This window comes from Anoplopoma fimbria, chromosome 2 (genome assembly GCF_027596085.1).
Source record: "Anoplopoma fimbria isolate UVic2021 breed Golden Eagle Sablefish chromosome 2, Afim_UVic_2022, whole genome shotgun sequence".
In the NCBI taxonomy this organism is placed as follows: Eukaryota; Metazoa; Chordata; class Actinopteri; order Perciformes; family Anoplopomatidae; genus Anoplopoma; species Anoplopoma fimbria.
The window spans coordinates 17,171,977-17,193,324 of NC_072450.1; the positions used below are offsets into that span (position 1 = coordinate 17,171,977).

Below are 21,348 nucleotides of genomic sequence, written 5' to 3' on the forward strand. Positions count from 1 at the left end.
ACTTACAGATACAGCAGGCCTGTCGATAAATCACTCTGGTATAAAATCATACCCCTCACTATTACATCTTTTATGTCAACAAATCAAAAAATAACACACAAATAATGCTTTCACATATGCCACATTATCACTTATAGAAGTTTAAAAAGTTCATAATTGAGGTAACATACAGGAAGTAAAAACGATGCAGTCAGAGAGGACAAGTTTTGTACTTAGAATCCACATGAAATTTGCAAACTATAGGTCCTAGAAGAAGGGAGAAGGTCCCCATGGAGGTCACAGTTCCTGATGGTAGGCAGGTTATGTTACAGATGTTATAAATAAAAGAGAGAAAGATTTAAAAGGTATTTTATAGACTCCTGTGTCCGTAGTTTTGGGGAAATGGTTCAAGATAGTCAATAAAATATCATCTCAAGTGAGTCTGCTCACATATCCCATAAAGGTTGGAAAGCCCTCTGACAAATAAAAAAGAATCATGGCATTGTTTCCTCTGATTGCTCTACCAAAAGGATATTAAACATAGTTCAAGTACATACATTTATTTACATATTGTCAAGCTCACATAGAAGTGAAACATGTGCAGCAGAGCACAACCAATAGCAATGTAAATTATGGGACCAACGCACAGAGGGAACAGAACAGTTCAACATTTTTTTATTTGAAGTACAAATATGATGTTACCAAGGGAGGTCAAGGGACAATTATATACGTCTCAGCGTGTTAAATGAGTTGCCACAACAAAAGGCACAGAGCCAGTGAGGATGTCGTGAAGCTGTCTGCTGCTGGAGCCGAGTTTCTCCCTGTGGAAGCAGACAAACGGAGCATTTATCATCACCTTATAAAAACAACATAAAAATAAAATTGATGAGTGGAAACAGGACTATTACCATAATAAAAGTATACGCACTCACAAACACACTGCCATAAATAAAATAACCATAACTGTCTCATTATGGAGGAGGTTATTAAACATTTTATCACCCTCATTTTTTTCCATACACACCTCTCAGCTCCAGCAGGACGTCTCCTTCGTATCGAGCGAGTCCGACAGCGTGCCTTTGCTCCGTGTCCAGCTGAGCCCACTGCTCCTCAGTGACGGCCCACGCCTGCTCCGCACTCAGCCATGACATTTGAACAGCACTAAACACCACCTGACAGACACACAGCAAACACACAGTGACTTACTCATACAGGACACTTGTTTGACATTCTAAAAAGATAACTAAATATTAAGCACACGCCACAATATTTAGTGTACACTGTCTATATCAAAGACCTAATTCAAGACAAAATGAACAAACAACAAATCAATAGCAATTATTGTGAAGAAATATATGTAAAATTTGGTAGCCTCATATTACATGTTTGAAAAACATTATTTACATAATTTTCAGATAACCACAAAGTTGATAAAAGCAGTGGATTTTATGAAAAATAATTATCAAATATCTGCTCATAGTTGTTAAAGGGTATTTTTCACAGGCAACATTTTGACATGTCAAAGTTGAAAAGGTGTTACTAATAACATTAAGGATGGCTCTGTTCTATTCAAGCGCCCCAGTTGAAGTGACAGAGTGACAGTGAGCCAGCATTCACAACAACAGGACCCTGAAACTAGGCAGCAGAATGGAATTCAGCAATCATTCATTTTCTATTGATTTCTATCTTTTACAGTTCATGAGACTAGTTCAACTCCTTAAATGTGTATTCTTAAAATCGAACAATTCAGTCAAATGTTCCATTGGTGCTACTCATAGATGACTCTATACTGAAGACAATTATTGTTCTGTAGGTTAAAAATCATACAAATCACGGTTGTAACTCACTGCCATCTTTTTCGGTGACATCAGAGCGATGGCTTCAGGGGTTATTCCCGCCACTTGTTCTTGTACCAGAGCTGACAGCACCATGTCCTCCAAGCCCACTGGACGGAGACACAAACACTGTCTAGTCAGATAATTAATGATCCTCATATCACATCACAGGAAGTGTAAAAGTTTATCTAAACTTTTATACCCCTCAGGTACATTTTTAATTGCAGCTATCCATCTAAAAGCTTTTGTTCTCTCCTCACACCCTCCTCACTCATTGAAGAAGAAAACAACAATAAAAAAAGGTTGATGACAAAAAACATTATACCCTCCAGGGATATTATATTCTACTGTACCTGCCAATGTCCCAATTTCGGTGAAAACTTCTGGTCCCCAAGCACTGACTGTACCAAAGGCCTCCGGTCTGGACAAACGGCTTGTCAACTCCTCCATCTGCTGTTCCGTGCACGGCAGGGACGCCTCCCGCAGGAACAGGACGGCCACACTGCAGTGAGAGGAAAATGATTTAGGACCTTATCCTCTTCTGGAGGAACGCAAAAATGTTTTATGAGGGTTGAGCTGCTCAGAAATGGGAACCAGCCTTCTGTTACTTAGCATCTGTTAGCAAGTGAATGTGAAATCAATTAACACGCTGTGAAACCTAAAGCATTAGAATAATTCATCACGTTTTATCACTGCGACTAAGTACTGTAGGTTCAAAATGCACTTACTACCCTGTATACAAATTAGCCGTTTTTGTCCCCTTTGGACTGTATATGGTCATCTTTGTTTATGCCTGTATTTTATTTATGTCACAATTAATTTGATGACGTATTGCAGAGTGTCAGCTTTCCTTTAACAACCGTTCTTTAATGTTGTGTGCTATAGAGGAAGCTTATTCTTCAGGTGTTTGACTGACCTGAGGTTGTAGGGGCTCAGTCTTTTGATCTCTGAAGGATAAAGACCACAAAGCAGATGGCCTAATGTTGCCAGATCAACAGCTGATAACTGCTCCACTTTCAGTTTGCGTTTCCGCATCATACCTAAAATAACCGCTCTCATCTGTAAAAAAAAATAAAATAAATAAAACTCTTCAAAGTCCTCAGGAGATTCTTTCATTCACTTTAAGTTTTACATCAGAATGAAAAAATTCAAAACCTTTTTAGGGTTCCAGTCTGTCAGTGTCCCCAGATGTGCCAACACACCCAGATCAGTGAGATTGGCTTCCTGCAGCTCTCTTTCTCCCATCTCAGTCACCACGGGGCCTAAAGCCAGCACCTGATCTGCTCTCAGCTCTCTCACTGGACTGAAGGACTGGATTGAGTGAAGAACCAGAACATGATTCAACCACACATCATGTTAATGTTAAAAAAACACTACACGTTTTACTCAGCTGTCCTTGTCTCTCAGGATTGAAGATTATCAGCTAGGATTTGACAAAAAGAAATCTCAGACATCACAAGTCAATATTTTTAAGGATGATGCCTTTTTACTATTAATTGTGTTTTAATGTTTGGATACATCTGATGGGAACAAGAACTTCAATTGACAGGGGGAAAGAACTGCTGAACCACTTTGAGGAAAGATGATCTTCTGATACACTCTCATCTTCCTGAGGTCTTTCAAGGTTTTACTGACCTTCCTGAGTTTCAACCACAGGGCTCTGCGCTGCTCAGAGCTCATTGAAGCGTCCTGAGCGAAAACTTCTACACACTGTTTCAGATCCTCCTGTGACATACGGCTGAGCTGAGTGGACGTCCAAGCTGATGGAAACGTCCCTCTGATGTCTGCACAGCTTGGAACTGGCACTGCTCGAAGAGACGGCAGTAAACGCAGCACAATGATAGGAATGAAAACTTTCACAAAGCATTACTCACAGTATCACAACAGCACTGCAAGCTACAATAAATGATTTATTGAACCTTTTGCCCTCCTGCTGCGTGCTTTGACAATCCCTCTAACGAGACTCTGAGTCAGCCGTCTCTGACGATGCTGGTCCATACACTGAGTCTCACAGACTCCACCCACCACACTGTCCTCCCAGCGACTCTGACCCACCAGGACCTGCTCCACTGTGTCTTTATTCAACACTGTCTGCACAGGGGAAACACATATAATCTTGCTATGCCTTAGCAAAAGTATAAAAAATAAAGTTAGGTGTAATACAATGAATTATTGGGTTGATGCTTTTGGGTGCTTACCAGTGGGATGGAGTTTATCTGCTTTGTTGAGAGAGAAAACACCAGCCTGCCCAAATGTTCCACATCCCCAACTTGCCATTTGGATGGCTCCCTGGTAAACAAGTACACAAAGCTTACCATTACTGCCTGTTAATGTATTCCGTTTCTTCATACAAGCATGTTTTCCTGTTCGGCATTTTGTGTATTTTAGACTGCATACAAACTATTCAACTCCTTTTATTCTACTACTCTACATTAACATGTGCTGAAGGTGTATTTTCTCAATAACTTATTTATTTATGGTTTATTTGTTAGTGACAATTGATCAATCATTACTTCCCGTAGGAATCATCACTGCCTGGTACGACATTCCCATCAGCCTCAGCTCTATACTTTGTATTTTGCACTAATCAGTACATTTTTTACCCAAGCAAGTCTTTTTGAGTGAGCAGCGCACTAATATCTCTCAGAGCCTCTTTAGGAAGGCAGAAACTTCTCATCTCCTCCAGCCGCAGAGCCAGAGCTCCCCGGTCCACCAGAGCCAAACTGTCCCGGTCCAAGAAAGGCAGTAAAGCCCCCAGGACGTCCAGGGTGGTGCCATCAATCTCCCCCTCAGCCTGATAGGAGCCCTGCAGAGCATCACATACAGTCAGGGATTTCACATTGATATGACTTCACTGTTTTTGTCTTTGTATGTTTGTGTGTGTGCTTCAGAAGCCTGAACCAATAAATGTAGTTTGTTTTTGTGCCCCATGAATGAGTTAATACAAATCAAATACATGAGTCACCATCACTGACGCAATTACTGATTTAATTAAACCAGAAAAAGCAGTTCCTGTTCTGAATGCTTATGGTGCTGGTCTATCATCGTAATAACCCCAAGGTTATTTAAGGATTTCTGCTGCAACTTAATATTGTTTATAAATTACATGCACCAACTCTTTTCTGATCACACTTTTCTACCTGAATAAAGAAATGTGTCAAGTCCTGCACATCATGTAAGAATATGCAGTAAACATAATATATTTGCATAGTTTATGTTGGTGTTTTACCAGCTCAGTTACAGCCTTCTCCGCTAAATTTGTCTGCTTGTAATGTGGCATTCTCAGGAAATCAGCAAAGTGTGTCTGAATGTGGTCCAGAATGGCCCTGAAGGATGCATTGGAGAGGTCCTCTATCATCGTCACGCTGGAAAAGAGCAGAGCAGAGGTGTAAATGTAGTTCACTTTGCACAAACTGTAAAATATTTTACGTTTAGTAAGGAGATACTTACGGAAGAGTTGCAGCAAACCCAGAGCTCAAGGCACTGAGGTCGATTTCAGATTGTTTCCTCAATTCATCTACGATACATTTTCGCTGGTAACACAGCCAAAACACATCTGAACTTGTTAGAATGAAACATAATCTTGTAATTTGATACAGAAATATAAAACTAACAAACTAACGAATCAGGTATAAGAGACTGTAAGAAAGAGTTTGATGAGTGCTAAAGTGTTTGTTCCTCACCAGAGCAGGTCTCGTGCCTCCAGGCAGCTCACTAACAAACTGAAGCAGTGTTACAAAATCTGTATCGTTGCTCCAAAGCCTCAGAAAGTCACAACTCATTCCACCGGCAATATGACCCAGATCCCTACAAGAAAAGGAGAATGTTTATTGAGTGAGTATCAGACCTGAAAAAGACTGAGATTTTTAATCTTTAATCCAGTCTGCAGGTAAAATGACATAATGATTAAAATCGTAGATCTGAATATTCTGGTCCAATACATCCGTACTTACCTCACCATCTTGCTGGTAATGTTTTTGAATTTGTGGATCTTTTTGAACAAAAGCTGAGCCTGTCCAGATAAAAAAGAAATGCTGTCAGACTCGGCATTTGACATAACATTTTAATCAAATAAGTTAAATAAAATTGTTGTTACTATAAAATTGTATCTGTATTATCTGCACACAGGTCTGACCCGTGTATTCTCATATTTTGGGAAAAGTGTGAGTATTTTAACATAGTGAATATACTAGAAAAAGCTAAAAAGTAGCTTATGCTGTGTGACTCTGTTGATACTGTTTCAGAGGATGTTTTGAGTCTCTATGAGTGAGTGCCTCACTGTTGTTATCAGTTGTTACATAGTATATGGCTTGTTGACTATAAAAGGATTTTTTATCAAAGTTTTAACGCACAAATAACAAAGGGTATAGATCATTTAACTTTAAGGTTATTCAAATACAATGTTTTTATATCAAGTGTCACATTATATTTCAGTGCAGCTACTAACCAAAAGGGCACTCTTTATTCATTTGACTCAGGTCTTGTTAGGCCGAGAACTGGAGGTGAAACACATTCTTTGCTGTGACAAAATCCCTTTAAGGTAGCCATTATTAATTTATGCTACACTCCTCCACACCATTGTACTACATCCAAACTAATTAGCTTGATGGCAGCTGATGCGTGTGGAGTATTAATATCCTGAAAGGCTTATCTGAAGCATATCCAATGAGTTGCAGATTAATGGGACCGAAGCTGTAACAGTTTCTTCTCTAGTCAGGGAAATGTCAACCTATTGTTGTCATATCAATGCAGTGTGAAATAGCACACAAAGGTAGGTTAAAGGAAAGTGTGCACCTGCTGTTGCGACCAGCGTATGTCTCTGTACAGGCTGACATCTCTCAGCATTGTTTCACCATTTAAGGTTTCTGTCAGCTTCCTCAGAGGGAAAAACGTTAACAGACAGTTTGCCTGCTGAGTAAAGTTCTGTGCGTCTCTGTGCAGAGCCTGTTGACACACAACAACAACAACAACAACAACAACAACAACACGGTAAATTTAAATTTAGAAACCTTAAAGGGCAACACAAATTAGATTATGCATATGTGGATCAAATTAAGACTCTCTGGAACCATCGTGCATGATTAGCTGGATACTAAATTAGACCTGGTTAATGTATCTCAGGCCACAGTTTTTTGTTTTTATTTATTTTCCAGTAAGTTTTATCTGCAAAAGGAAGTATGAACCTCTATTGTGTCAATCTACTCATCATGTCACAAAAATGTGAGCCACAGCTAATTGTAACCAGGAATGAAAAGATAAGACAAATGTTGCATGATAGTAGCTGCGTCACCTCCTGCATTGCATTGTATAGTATAGCTCTGTGGCCGGGCTTAAGCTCAGTGAGCAACATCTTCCAGCACTGGCAGTGGGCAGCGTCACTGATCTCAGGCCACTGAAGTTCTTTGAGCACAGCGGGAGAGAGACCAGAGAGTAATGGCTTCAGTCTGCACAGTTTGTCCATGGTGAGCTGGCAGGGAAAGAGAAACACAGTGATAAAAGTGCAGTTGGCTGAAATTTACCAAAAATATATTTTGAAAATGTCTACTTACAGGGGTGTCGTTTGAAATCATGGATAACATTTGAAAAGCCTGAGGAGAGTAATCGAAAAGTTAACACACATGCAGACAAAAATATACAAGCGTTTTGAATTTATATATTTTGGTCACATATTCCATCACTGTTTATCCTCTTATTTTATCTAGAAACCTGGTAGTTAATTAAGGTGAGACACCTCAGGCAAAAACATTGTTTTTTATGCACTGGTCTATTTTTTTTAAAATTGAGCTATTTTGCTTTCATAACATGTCTTCTTTCAGATTAGTGGAAATAGCACATCCATAATACACTTTTAAGTCTTTATTTTACTACTTTGTCTATCTGTGTCTGAAGGATTTTCCTTAATTTAACAAACGATAGCATTAGATAACCTATCATTTGCATATTTAATCATTACATTTCAGAAAACTTCTAAAACCTACAACTAAAAGTCATGGTAATAAATTCACCTGTAGTGTTTTTAAAAATTCATGTTATTTTACAAAACATATATTTAAAGGATGTTTTCTCAAAAGGAGTATTTTATCAGACTCTGATTATCTCCACTTTAGTAGCACTTACATACACCAGACTTAAGTTTCGTTCCTATCTATATAATGAAGGTTTGTACAGAGGGGTTTGTTCATAATTCATTTATATTCTGATTTATAGAGCATTTTCTCCATAAAAACAAGGTGAGGTGAGGTAAGGTCATAAAATAATATCAGAAAAGATTTTTGGGGATTTTTCAATCAAATTTAGAACATTTTATGGAAATGCAATTAATCTTTATAAATTTACAATTACATTGGAAACCTTCAGCTTACTTATATCTACTATGGTAGTATTTAACAACTCCACCAACAATAAGGATGACAAGAAGTCACAAAGAAAAACAAATTCCCTGCTAACCTGTGCTGGGTAATATCTGGGTAATCCTGGTTGTGAGAGGATTTCTACGAGTAGCTGTGAGGGGAGCGACAGCAGGAAGGAACCTCCTAACTGAGGTAACAGACCGCTGAAGGCAGACAGCTCTGCGGAAGCCATGCTGCTGACGTTCAGGGACTCGACGGCTGGTATCAACCAGGAGGACAGCTGTCCATGAAACACAGTTAAACAGAGTAAGACATTCAGGATGTAAGTGTTTTTAAAGCAGATTTTCTGCAGTGGACTAGAGAAGAGTTGCTGCTTACCCGGCCTCTGCTACTGATGAACCCCTTTGACATGCACTGAGCCAGCTGCTGCCAGAGAGCCGAGGACACGGCTGAGTCCTGGAGAAATGAACCCAGTACCACTGGATCCAGGTAACATGCGAGGACCCCTAACCTGCAAAACCACAATTGCTGTCACTCTTGGGGATATTTTTATTTTATTGAATAGTAGTGAGATAATGAGGAGAAAGAGAACTGATGTACTTATCCAACACATCAACACCCAAAACAACTATGACCTAACTTATAAGTGCTAATCTTGGATGTCAAGAAATAGTCTCAGAGAACCTGAGGGGCTCTGAATATGAACCATCATATTAGAGTACTGCCCATCTGATGACCCACCTTTGAGTGTGTCTTTAGTGATCATAAAGACAAACACACATTAACACAATATATCTGGGTCCCACCTCCGTATGTTATCACTGGTCAGATTATTCTGCTTGCTGAAGAGGGTCCGGAGCACATGGCGCCCCCTTACACCATCTAGACTGCTGTTACCTAGCAACTCTACCAGAGGAGTAAGCTAAAGGAGACAAGAGATAAAATGTTGAAACAAGTTCAGACTGGTGACTGTGAAGCCCAAAGCAATGATTCAGTTTACTTGTATACTCATAAATCCATTATCTGGTCCTTGTGTCCTGTATTGAAGCATCTGTTTCTCTATTTATTTATTTTTTTGTCATCTGTACAAATGTAAGAACCCAGCTGAACAGCTTTACTTATCACCTGACCTTGTCTGAGATGAGAGATACAGCAGTAATGTAAAGATTTTTACCTGATGCGACGTCAGTTGCTGAAAGTGACTGACTGGCAGGTAAGGCAGAAGCGTGAGGATGGAACTGATAAAGTATGGTGGCCATGTAGGGACATCACCCACCACACTCGATTGCAGGAGTCTTTTTACAAAAGCCTTTTTCTGCATTGACTTCATCCCCGAGCTGTGGTCACGAATGGCTGTCAACCTGAAGAGTAATGCAGAAGCTGCTAGCATAAGGACAGTAAGATATATCAAAACTAAACACAACTGTTTCTTGTGTCAGTGACTCACACGCTGTCATTGACTATCAGCGAGGCTGGGAAGCTCATTATGTCAGAGACAGACATGAAGGGGATGAACTGAGACAGGTCCACAAACAATTCTGGGGTCACCCGGGGGAACTTGTGGATGAAAGCAGCAGTCATTGTTTCCATGGCCTGCAACTCTTTTTGAGATGCCTGACAGAGAAAACAAAAGAGCGGGACACAAAGTGATTGTATTCTATTCGGCCCTCTTTAACTATGCATGGGCTGTGACATAGATTTATATAAAATAGATACAGCACAAGAGAGTAGAACTGTAGTCAACAGAGACCCTGCACAATTAGCTCAATGAAAACGGTCAATAATAGTCCACTCAGTATTTTGTTGGGAGTTTGAAAACAAACCTGGCCGGTTTCAACTTGTAGCTGATCCCAACTTTGATGCATATGGGAGAGAAATCTCTTAACAGCATCTTTTTCAGCAGACATCACCAGAGTGCGAATGCTGTCTCTTGGCATCTGGAGGTACTCCTGGTGAGATAAAGTGAATTACCTAAATATAAAGTTCAGGTAACTGATCTGTTGTTGAAGTTTACATTTGAATATAGCTGCACAGGCCACTCACCTGTAGCAGAAACCTCAGAGCAGAGGAGTTGTCATCCCGCTGGATGAGGTCCCACAAGACAGGCTGATGTAACAGCAAAAACAAGTTATTCACTCTTTGCTCAGTGTGTGTGTGAGACTGTGTGTGTTTGTGTGTGAGTGTGCCAGCTGTCTTACACTGAAGCAGCTCAGCAGATCTTCTTTAAGAGTGGCGTTCTGCTCTCTGCGGAGGAAGACTCCCACGGTGTGCAGGACACTCATGGAGGCTTCTGGTTGCAGTGTGGCCCAGGAGGTGTTGTCAAGGAGACTGGAGAGGAGGATAGCCTGACCCAAACCTTGTCTCGCCTCTCTTTCTCCCTCGTCCAGACCCGAAGAGAGGCCCACCATGAAGTCCAGGACTCGCAACACGTATCCCAGCACCACTAAAAACCCTTCACGCTCCCCTCCCTCCACCTCACACACACTCAGCTTGTGTAGAGCTTCCACCAGCAGTGGAGCCGGGTCCACACACAGCTGCGATGTGTCAAACTTATACGGTGCAGGGAGCATGTCAAAAAACCTCTGCAGGAGGCACTTCCTGCTCTCCAGTTCTGCCTGCAGATCAGCACAGAAATCAGCAAGCTGAGGCATTTCTCCTAACAGCCAATTGTAGAGTGTGGCGTTTAGACAAATGTACTCTCTCAGTCCATGTGTCTGCTCACAGAGCTCCAGGAGGGTGGAGTTGGTGAAATGATGCACAGCCCACGCCCTGTACTGACAAGTCTCCTCAACGGTGTCAACATGGGAGAAGTTGTGGATTTTGGAGCAGTACTCCGCGGCCCAGCTGCCCTCTGGCAAGGTCTGGTGCGAGTCGGGGGACCGTCTCCCGCACAGAGCTGAGATCAGGACAGTGTTGTTGGGCAGGAAGCAGTGTCTGAATGCCTGGGCGCTGAGCAACCTGCTGCCCAACTGGGCCACACAGTTCTCAGCGAGTACCGGACTTTCTATTGCCTCACCTGTCAGCTGCACACACAGGTCGTCTATACTTGTCAGATTAAAAAATTGGTAGTCCTTTGTCACTGCAGCCTGCAAATATTCAAGTAAGAATAGGTAAAAAATAAAGTAAAAGGAATTAGGAGTAAAATAAAAGCAATGCAAAAGTACATATACAAAGCATGTGTTCAGAACGCCTTCACGCCACAGATATTGAGCAAAAAGTTACCATAAAACACATCCAATAATTTGTATATTACCTGTTGTGCCCTCTGCAGCCAGAAAGAGGAGTTGGCACAGACTGTGTTGTTGAATTCATGGGCGAAGAACTCGCTGCAGACATGAACCCAAAGGTAGTCCTCCTCAGCAGCAGACAGGTACCAAGCTGCATCAGAGCACGTGGCATGCAGGTCGAGCACCATCTGGGCCTCTGCAGGGTTAACCGACCCGCTCTCCCCTTCAAACAGTTTACAGTAGAGGAACACAGTAAAGTTGGAGACGCCTGTCAAGCCCGGGATGGATTCATTACACGCTGCCTCCAAGATTTCTATAGAGGTGGAGTACTCAATCTCTCTCTGCAGGTTGTAGCTCTCCCTGGTTCTCCCTGTCTGTGGCTGGTTTATCTGGGAGTGATGAGGTGTGGTAGAGAGGTCATGAAGGTGTTTTTGTTTGGAGATTGTTCGTGAAGAGGGGCCTTTTTTTGTAGATGGTTGGTCCGGTGTTCGTCGTGATCTTAGTTCATCTGCTTCAGAGGGGGGGCAGGACAGGAATGGGAGTGAACTTGGGAGACCGTGGGAGTTGACGCCCAAAGCCTGAGTGTTCCACGTCACATTATGTCTTATCCCCCTACATGTGCACGGACAAAACATTGGAAGAAATGTGGATCTGTTTTTGCTAATAATTTACTGTCAAATATGTGGACTGAAATCATATAGTGGTTTAAAATACCTTACCATAAGATCAGTTGTCTAAGGTCACCTTGAAAAAGACAAATGAAAAGCAAATATTAACAGAAAATCAAAGGGAAAGACCTGCTGCTTCTGCAGTACACGACCATGCCTGGTGTACAGTGCAGCTCAGCTAACAATGCCCAAGATATAATGTTACTGGCATCAATGAGAGGATAAAGAGATTAGCCGGGCTAACAACAGATGCTTTCATCAGCCAGGATGATTATAAAGATTTTAAAGCAGTGTCAGTCACTGTCACAGTCTCTCCTGTAGCTTTCAGGTGAAACCAGGGCCGAACTAATGAGGCTATTAAGGGTTTTTCCTCTTCGAATGACACTAAATACACTCTGAACAGGCATGATTTACTTCTAAACCTAAAATAGGTTTGAATTGGCATATCATCTATGTTAATAGCAAACTAGCTCATCTCAGAATCAACCTCTGAGGCAAAGCTTTAAAATTCATGAGTGTATAAATGAAGGAGGTAATAATTCTATAATCAGATTGTGTTTATGCATGTAACTTAAACAAAACTTAATGATGCCTGTTTTTTGTGTGAGTAGCCAAGTTTTAAACTCTGCCTTTTGTCTAATTTCAGCGAGTTATTATCTCTTATGAGGTCAACTGCTCCACATACTCACCAACTGAGCACCGGCCCCGAGCGTTGGGCTGTGGTACATCCACCAGGCTGCTGACATCATCAAGCAGCGCCATGGTAACTAGTGACACTTTCTTCCTCAGGTTACCATAGACAGAACTACCCACCCTGTGCAGGAGGCCTCTCCTCAGCCCGTCCAAACTCTGCACCAGAGCTACATTTTTCTGTGCCAAGTAGCCACCTCGCTCTCCTCCACCTGAACGCGATAACGCCTGCAGCAGGAAGCTTTGCATGGAGTCTGGATCATCATCAGCGGTCATCGCATCTTCCAGAGATGCATTTCCAGACAACCCGTCCTGCCTCATGGCCTCAGGGGGCAAGCTGAAGGGCTTCAAACGGCCAAATGCACTTGAGCTCCTACTGTGTTCAGCACCTTCCCCTGGTGGGTGTAAACTAACAACAGGTTTCCAGCTGCGTGTTTCTAGGAAACGCAGCAGCTGCTGAAGCCAGCTTACACTGAAGGCACAGTCACTACGACCCTTCAGAGCACAGATGAAGCCCTGCAGGCCTGCACTGGCCTGACCATAGGTCCCACTGAGCAGAGCCTGAAGGGCCGCTTCAAACACAGCGCTCACTGTTCTCCAGTTCTGAGATAAGAAAGTCAAGAGGGGCCTGTGGGACTGACGCTCCGACAGACTGATCAGACTCTGCAGCAGCCCCAGGAGCCAGTCCCAGTGAGGGCTGCCCCTCAGGGACAGAAACCAGTCCTGCACTCTGACACTTGGTCGCGGTGGGACCCGGCCGTTCCACTGGTTCAGTGCAGCACTACCTTCAGACTGGAGGAAGTAATGCAGCACTTTCTCCCACAGCTGCTCCTCGTCAGCCGGTTCCTCCTCCAGCTCAGCCCCCATCTCTTGGAGGTACAGAGAGATGTTGTAGAGGAAGCCGGAGAGACGGTGCCTGTCAATTGGCTTGTTTAAGGGAGGCAGATTCTTGCTGGGAAGTAGACCAAGCGTTTTTAGGCTCCCCATGATATTCCTCACCCAAGGGAGCACTGACTGGTCCTTGTTTGGTTCTGGAGGAGCTTTCTGAGGTTTCCAGCCACTTCCTGTACTCCATTTGGAAATTATCTCCTTAAGAAGGGCGTCTCTCTGGTCCTGTTTACCACCTCCTGAAAGAGTCCATTAATAGACGGCTAGAGCTAGCATCATTTATTACATAACACATGTATTAGTAAACCCACAAATATTGTATTAAGTGAAACGTGTTGGTTGTGCACTCACCTGTCCTCTCAGGGGATCCTTGTCCCAGTAAAACGGCACAAACTATGATGCTTGTGAATGTAAGAGTGGCCATCCCGGGCCCTTTCTCTGCCATCTTCATCTCATGGCAGCGTGCACAGTGACACAGTGGTGTCACATCTTCCCCTTCAGGCTGTTTTGCCTATTGATTTCACAAAACCCTGTGTTTAAACGGAGGCTTTGTTTTTTTCATTTCCAGCAAAGCGGTAGACTCAAGGAGTAAAGTATCTCAACTGAGAGGGGATATTAAACCTTAATGACTGGCCACCACATCACCTTACCACTCTCACTGCATGGTTACTAAAACAAGTATCGGTAATGTACTTAACTATGAGACAATAACGCAGACTATAACATGTAGGTCCTTATGTGATGTTGAAAAGAGAGACCAAAGAAAAGTTATGAATATGATGTAAGATATTCACATACACAGTTAAAAAACACATTCCTTAAAGAGATCGCAGTTTGACAAGAATAGCAAATTATATATCTGTCCCTGTTTAAAGTATTATAAATGTCAGTGGTAACTCACAATAATAACAAACTTGAGAAAAATACATTTAAAACTCACCAAAAGTTACAATCCAATAGTTTCTTTAAATATCCTGTCAAGCTTTAACCAGCATCTCTAACTCAGCGGCATCAACACACTCAGAGCTGACCTCCTTCTGAGTGGCCCTCTCTGTTTCAACATCACTCAGACTTTCTCTGCCTTTCACTCTCTCCTCCTGCACCCCTCCCACCTGTGTCCTCTATATCTCTGCTTTAAGCTGTTTGGGGCACTTGCCTTTTTTTGTCTCTGATGTTAAGGGTTGATGCATGGCTTCATGTTTAGTTATATATATAGTTTATCATATGTTGGTAGCCATTTTTTGGGACAATGTGCAAAAAAAGAGAGAGAGCTGCTTGGATGTACAAAATGTCTTGAAACTTTTAGATCACTGGTTTAGATTTACATTATTTTGGTGTATGTCTTCCCAGTTCAGTATTTTGGTCCATCGTGAGGCTACAGGAAGGTCACAGCACTCAGCTAGGTGCTCAAACAAGGTGAAAATCTGGATCATGTTAATCACACCCAGGATATCTATCCCATTCTCTAACTGTCAGATGTCTCCCACTGACTGATTCCCTATTGAGCTGTCTCTCAGCCGGGAACCATCTCGTGACTCTGGGTTTGTTGGGGGTGTAGTCTTACCGACGGGGCCGGGCCGGCAGAGACTGTGCAGACTGTCACTGTTTTAGACACATTTATCCCTCGGTCAGGCAGACTTACAATTGAGCCCTGTGCAAGGGCAGAGCAGCCGGCTCCCCAGAGTCAGACCACTGTCTGCTGGCCCTGAAACCCAAGAGGGCTGAGTGAAAGGACCCCCCACCCCTCCTTCCACTTGCTTTGGCTGTATGATACTGTGGCCTGCACTAGGACAATAACTTCCTCCTGTATTATTGATATCGTAGGGAAGAGCGATCACTCAGTGCAACAGGGCTCGATTCACCACAAGAATATTCAATGAGAAATTGGATCCACCCCATACGTTCCTCTCTCTCTGCTGGAAACTCGTGGCAGAAATCAGCTGGTGAAACTCGCTGTTGTGATTGGAATACTTGGTTTGAATCCAACTTTTTGCCCCCCATCTTCCGGTGGAAATATTAAATGATAAATACCTCAAATTACCCCAAAAATGAGTTGATCTTTGCCATAATTTGAAGTTGGGGAATTCATTTTAATCTAAAAAATTAAATAACTTTGCCCCCCTTTACAACAAGGTTTTAGTAGTAACCACGTGACAATAATACACCCTTTCTGCAACTGGATTGTTTTTCCATTATATACACAAAACTTACATCTTACTTTACAGCTTCTGGTGTCAAGTATCCATCAATTAAATTCAATTGTAATTAGCAGTATTTGGTGGTAACTGAAAACTTTTTCTACTGCTTACAAACACCCCTTCCCACTAGTAATTATCCGTTCTCAAATTAAGAATGTGGTTCCGCTTCATGCACACATTAATGTCTTTACAGCCAATAAGATTTCTTTTTGTATATGTGTCCCCTAATGTGACCTAGAATGACCACTACTGTAGTTTTACAGAGTGACATCAAGGCCACAATCACCATCATGTACATCTATCCATTCTGAGAACCCAAATACTGAAATATAAATACAATAACATTCATTGCTGTAATTCTGATACACTAGTTACAGACACAATTATAACCAGAGCTGTAAAGGACTTAACCACTTACAGAGCAGTCTGAGTTGTCAGCTCATTTATTTTTTCAGCACATCATATCAGATTAACATGAATGCATATAAATCATCCTTTCAAAGCAAAACACAATAACTAGACAACAGGTACAAATGGAACTAAGACCAGAATCTGTTTTACAATAACAAAAAACGATTACATAATATAATCTTTAATGATTCTGTGAACACAACATGCAAATGATAGAGATCAGAGATCAGCCATGATGGAGAACAAAAACAGCTCAACTAGTCCTGTAACGCTACTGTAACTAGATCAGTCATTCAGTAACTGCAGTTTCAGCTTCTGACTCTTAAGTTAAGCATCTTTAAATCACATATTTAAATGTATTTAATTCTGGGTTCATTTTTGTATATCAATTTCATTATACATCTTAATAGATTGACAGACACAGCAAAACAAAAACACGTTTTATCCCTATGAATTATCAATGAAAGAAAAAAGTCTATTTTCTTAAACAAACCAGTTAAAAAAAAAGCATTACAACCTTTTTTATCTGTTAGACAGTTTGTTGGTCCATCTGAAAACTTTAAGCACATTTTTTCTAAACTCCACTGCTTCTGCAGTTTCTTATCTCTGCCTTTGGAGGGCAGTGTGACTCAAGGGCATGATAGACCTTTTGGTCTAAACTCCTATTCTCTTTTAATCACATAAAATTATGAGATGGGGAAAATAATGTTTAATGTTATTATTTTGTAAGCCGAATATCAACTTTTCCATCAAATGAAAATATAAGAAATCGTTCAGATTTTAATGAGATCAGAAGCAAAGAAAGTGAGATTCACTGTAGATGGGTCAGTCTTTGGATTCATGCATCTCATTTTGGGGCAAACACACGATCTATTACAGACTTTTCCCAGTAAGAAGTCTGCTCTCAAAGGGCTTCACACAAAGCTCCTCCACGGGGACACCAAGAGCCCTTTGCTTAGCTTCATAGGTCAGCAGCAAATCCTTACGGGCCTGCCGGATACACAAGTATGAATATTACTACAACATTTTATTTAACATCATCATTAATTTGACAAATGCGTGACAATTCCAGGAAGTGAACAATCTACTAACCTGGGAAATTTGAGCTTTCTTATACTCCAAGTTCTTGATGGAATTATTACTGGAGTCAAGCTTTTTCTACAGGCAAAAACAAGATTCTTTATGCTTTTTTACAACCAGTAGGACAATGTGCATAAAGAACACATTATTTAAAAGAAAATCTACCTCAATTTTGTTAGTGACCCCATCAAGAGCAGTTTGGTCCATGTTAGAAGCAGAAAGCACAGAGAAAAGCTGAGCCTGCGTCTTCTCCAGGCTGTCTGTCAGGCCAATCAGCTTTCTTTCCAACAGCATGTTCTTCCAATCTGCTTTTTGCTGAACCTGCTGAATATTTTGGGTGAACGTCTTGTACAGCTCGTCCCTTTCTAGCTGAAGCTGTGTGACATGTGCACAGACAAAAACAAATGCAACAACATTTACACAAATACCCACAAGTAAACATGCATTTGGTCACATCAGGTGTACATGAATCAAGCTAACATTTGAGCAACATGATACAGTGTAATTCAATCTTAGCATTTACCTTGCAGAATTTTTGTTCCAGTGTCTCATATTCCCATTTCAGTTCATCCAGCTTCTTTTTTTTAACCTTTTCATTGACATCCTGTCAAAAACAGTGACAATTTGACTTTGTGCCCATGTACAGTATGCTTCATGTCAGCACCAATTAAGGCACTGGCAGCAATAAATGTATGTGCAGAAAGTTTCAACCACAAATTAATTTAAAAAATATTCAAAAATACAAAACCAACAACCTTATCCTCTACGAAGTATCTCATTTTTTTCTCAATTTCAGCTCTCTCCTCTTTGACTTTCGAGAGAAGCTCAGCGAGATGTTTGTTCTCCGGCAAAAGGCAAACCAAGTCCTTTTCCGTCTCCTCCTGTTTCATGTCCATCTCATCAATTTGTGTCTAAGAAAAGCCAATAAAACAAGCTCGATGATGGGCATTATTAATTGCTAAAAAATAATCAACACAATTATCAATAACTAAATTAATAATGTGTTTCAGGTGTAAAAAAAACCATCTGAAATGTCTTTGGTGTCAGATGCCGATTATGAGCATTTATACCTTGAGTGACTCGTTTAAATCCACATCCTGTTTCATGGATAAAATGAATGCATCAGCAACAGTGAATGCTTTTTTGTGGTCTTCTATTAGAGAGTTGATGTGGCTGTTCCATTGATCTTCTCTCTCGCTGGTCACATTTTTCGTCATGTTGTCCAGGTCTACTGGCAGCAACTCCATCTTTTTATCATACTTTGCTTGGGTTTCTACTCAAATGGCGACACAAAATGAGGGCTCCTGTTTCATTTTTGACAGCACAGGGTGTTGAATTCACCTCAAAATGAGATTAGTTATTTACCTGCAATTTGCTTCTCCCAGCTGTTCCTTGTTTTAGTCATTTCCTCATCATGTTTCTGTTGAGATAAAAAAAACAAAGTTGTGTTTCTAGCATTGACGCTCAGTTGGTGAAATATATCAAAGTAAAGAGACAGATTACATTTACAGATTTTTAATTATAGAAATAAAATAATAAGTACTACAAACCAGTTCAAGCTCCTTGATAAGGTTTTCATAGTCAAGCTCTTGCATGTCGACCCCGACGTCCCTCATGTTCTTATGAAGCTCAGTCTCTAATTGTTTTTGCTCTTCCTGCACCACCTGTGTGGAGACTAAACCATCTGCTTTTATCTCAGAGATTGTGTTCTGGTGTTCACACAGGAGGTGCTTCATCTTCTGCTTATACACCTAGTGGATACAAATGTAAAGTATAAAATTAATTCAGCAATTAAGTCTGTCAATGGATAAGCTTTGCTTTACAAATGACAAACTAGAACTAGTATCTGAAAAAAAGAATGCAATCACATGATTCTTCCTAACTTTTAGAGTTGAGAGGACAACCTGTACATGCCATTAAATAAACTACTGATGCACAATTGATTGTGTGATACTGAGGATAAAAAAATACACTGGCTGTGGATGAAAAAAGGTTGCATCTATTGACTGCATTTAAAGATCCTTGTTACCTGTTCCAGCATATTATGGCATAAAATAAAGACATGGTTAAAATCGAGTGTTTGAATTTGGGTGTTTTTACTATGTAAATACAATACACCTGTGAATTAACCTCACCTTGATCTCTACTTGGTGGCGCCCCTCATCCTCCTCTATGTCCTTGTCGAAATTCTTCTTTTCAGCCTTGACCTCCTCTAGTTGTTTGTCCGTGATCTCCCAAAATGTGTGGATCTTGTCCCTCTCCAGCTGAAAGTAGTTTCTCTCTTCCCTCTCTCTGTCCAGCTCCTCTCGAAGGCGCACAATGTGCTCTTCCAGCTGAAATACAAAAATGTATTTTAGTGTGGGCATATGGTTCAAGACAATATAGATGACTGTGTAGCCAATTACCTCATTTACCCTAAAGGGACAAACCACCCATTGTAAATGTCAATGTCCAATTTATTGTTCACTGGGGGCACTACTATAAATCAGACATATAATGTATTCTGTGGCTCTGGAGGAAAGTCTGAAAATCTTTAAAGATTCTGTTAACATAGCATGCACATTTGCAGTAAATAAAATAGAGACCAGAGAGCAGTTATGATAGAGAACAAAAATAGCTCAACCAGTCCTGTAAAGTTATTGTAAATAGTATCAGTAGCTGCCATTTCAGCTTCTGACTCTAGTGAAATGTATTTGATTCTAGTTGCAATACATGTAAATCACATATTTAAATGTAATTAACTCTAGATTAATGTATTATATCAATTTCAATATATATCTTAAAATATGAACAGACATACAGTAAAACAAAAAACTAAGATACACAACAATTTACAAAAACCTAGGAGGAATGTGAGTGTATTTTCTTAAAACAAAGTCACACAGTTTTAGATTAAAATAATTAGCCAAAAAGTCATTAAATAGGGCATTACAACTTTTAACCAGACAAAAGTTTGAGAAAAGAAATATGTAAATGTTGTAGTGTATTTTATCATATTCTGCTATACCTTGCTGTACTGAGGCCATGAAGTTGTTGCATGCTGTGTGCCCTAACAATGACCTCATGACCAACACACGACATGACAACCTTGTTTATAGTGATGTTTACACAGATGGAAGATTCTAGGTTCTCAGGAACGTATTTCAAAAAGTGTATGTTTTACGATGTCTGAATGATGTATGTACTGCTCAATATGTTTTATGCCTTTGTGCACATTGAGGGGATGCACAACACAGATATATAAAGTTCAGACTGAAGGCTGAGAGCCTCAGTCCATGCTGGATCTCTGTATGGGCTCCATTCTGCGCAGAATGACTTCAGATGCATTGATTCAATAAAGAAATTGTTGAAACTGCATCAACGGACCTGGACATCTTCCTTTATCCTTTCATATCAAATGATATACTACAATGCAAAACCAACTGGCTGAAATACCCATTTAATCTCCAACCGCTTTGAGCAGGAAACCTTTTGATTTCTCCTGACATGAAGTATCCAAGCATCACACACACACACACACACACACACACACACACACACACACACAGCCTGCATCTCTGACCTGCTCCTTGGACAGCTCCTCCTTGCTAAGGCCATCTATCAGTGTGGGCGTCCTGGCCTTTGCAGGTTTTTGACCTGAGCCTTTGCTTTTGGGTGGCTGCACAAAAGTCAACAAAATAAAAGCAAGTTAGAATGACTTTCTACCAATAGTTACCATCGTTAATACAGTCTATGACGACACACGTATGAAGGTCACACACCGACATGTTAATCTCTTCCATAGGCTGCTAGGTGAATAAAAGCTTTGCTCACCATCGTGTGTATCACTCCTTTAACACGGAGAGACGGACAAAGTCACGATAGTTTAATGAAGCTAGCTAGCTAGCACGCCAGTTAGCAAACAGAGAAGTCTTCAGTTTCAAACACGCGTAACCATGGCAACAAGAGCACGTGGTTACTATGCGGTCAGATAGCTCCAAGACCTGAAGAGCACGAGGAGGATTTCAACCAGGATCAGGGGT

At 41.0% G+C, this 21,348-nt stretch overlaps 2 protein-coding genes across 2 annotated transcripts; both read right to left on the minus strand.

Annotated features, from left to right (window-relative positions):
* Nucleotides 1-713: 713 nt before the first annotated feature.
* On the minus strand, nt 714-13,070 carry LOC129107793 (stereocilin). The gene is made up of 28 exons (XM_054619339.1): nt 12,749-13,070; nt 12,111-12,135; nt 11,418-12,003; nt 10,363-11,250; nt 10,208-10,270; nt 9,988-10,113; nt 9,612-9,778; nt 9,339-9,525; nt 8,971-9,086; nt 8,543-8,675; nt 8,262-8,444; nt 7,364-7,402; nt 7,105-7,281; nt 6,609-6,758; nt 5,768-5,826; nt 5,498-5,621; nt 5,265-5,347; nt 5,044-5,179; nt 4,418-4,620; nt 4,013-4,103; nt 3,734-3,905; nt 3,450-3,619; nt 2,970-3,125; nt 2,731-2,873; nt 2,168-2,316; nt 1,827-1,924; nt 1,004-1,151; nt 714-800 (listed from the first exon to the last, which is right to left on the minus strand). The coding sequence occupies exons 1-28, from the start codon at nt 13,068-13,070 to the stop codon at nt 721-723; spliced, it is 4,974 nt and encodes a 1,657-aa protein (XP_054475314.1). The 3' UTR covers nt 714-720.
* A 4,035-nt stretch (nt 13,071-17,105) lies between these two features.
* gas8 (growth arrest-specific 8) lies at nt 17,106-21,248 on the minus strand. The gene is given in 11 exon segments (XM_054619154.1): nt 17,106-17,236; nt 17,339-17,404; nt 17,492-17,701; nt 17,850-17,954; nt 18,082-18,237; nt 18,397-18,599; nt 18,692-18,746; nt 18,877-19,077; nt 19,462-19,659; nt 20,889-20,984; nt 21,140-21,248. Coding segments are annotated over 11 exon segments (1,410 nt in total). The 5' UTR covers nt 21,143-21,248; the 3' UTR covers nt 17,106-17,119.
* Between the last annotated feature and the right edge of the window lie 100 nt (nt 21,249-21,348).

Bases quoted from the DNA above. Each gene is read 5' to 3' on its own strand.
- LOC129107793 (XM_054619339.1), bottom strand. From the start codon at position 13,070: ATGAGGCAGGACGGGTTGTCTGGAAATGCATCTCTGGAAGATGCGATG. The intron at 10,114-10,207 runs GTGAGTGGCCTG...TTATCTCACCAG, and splicing joins CTCTGAGGTTTCTGCTACAG to GAGTACCTCCAGATGCCAAG. The intron at 5,622-5,767 runs GTAAGTACGGAT...CTTTTCTTGTAG, and splicing joins ATTACCAGCAAGATGGTGAG to GGATCTGGGTCATATTGCCG.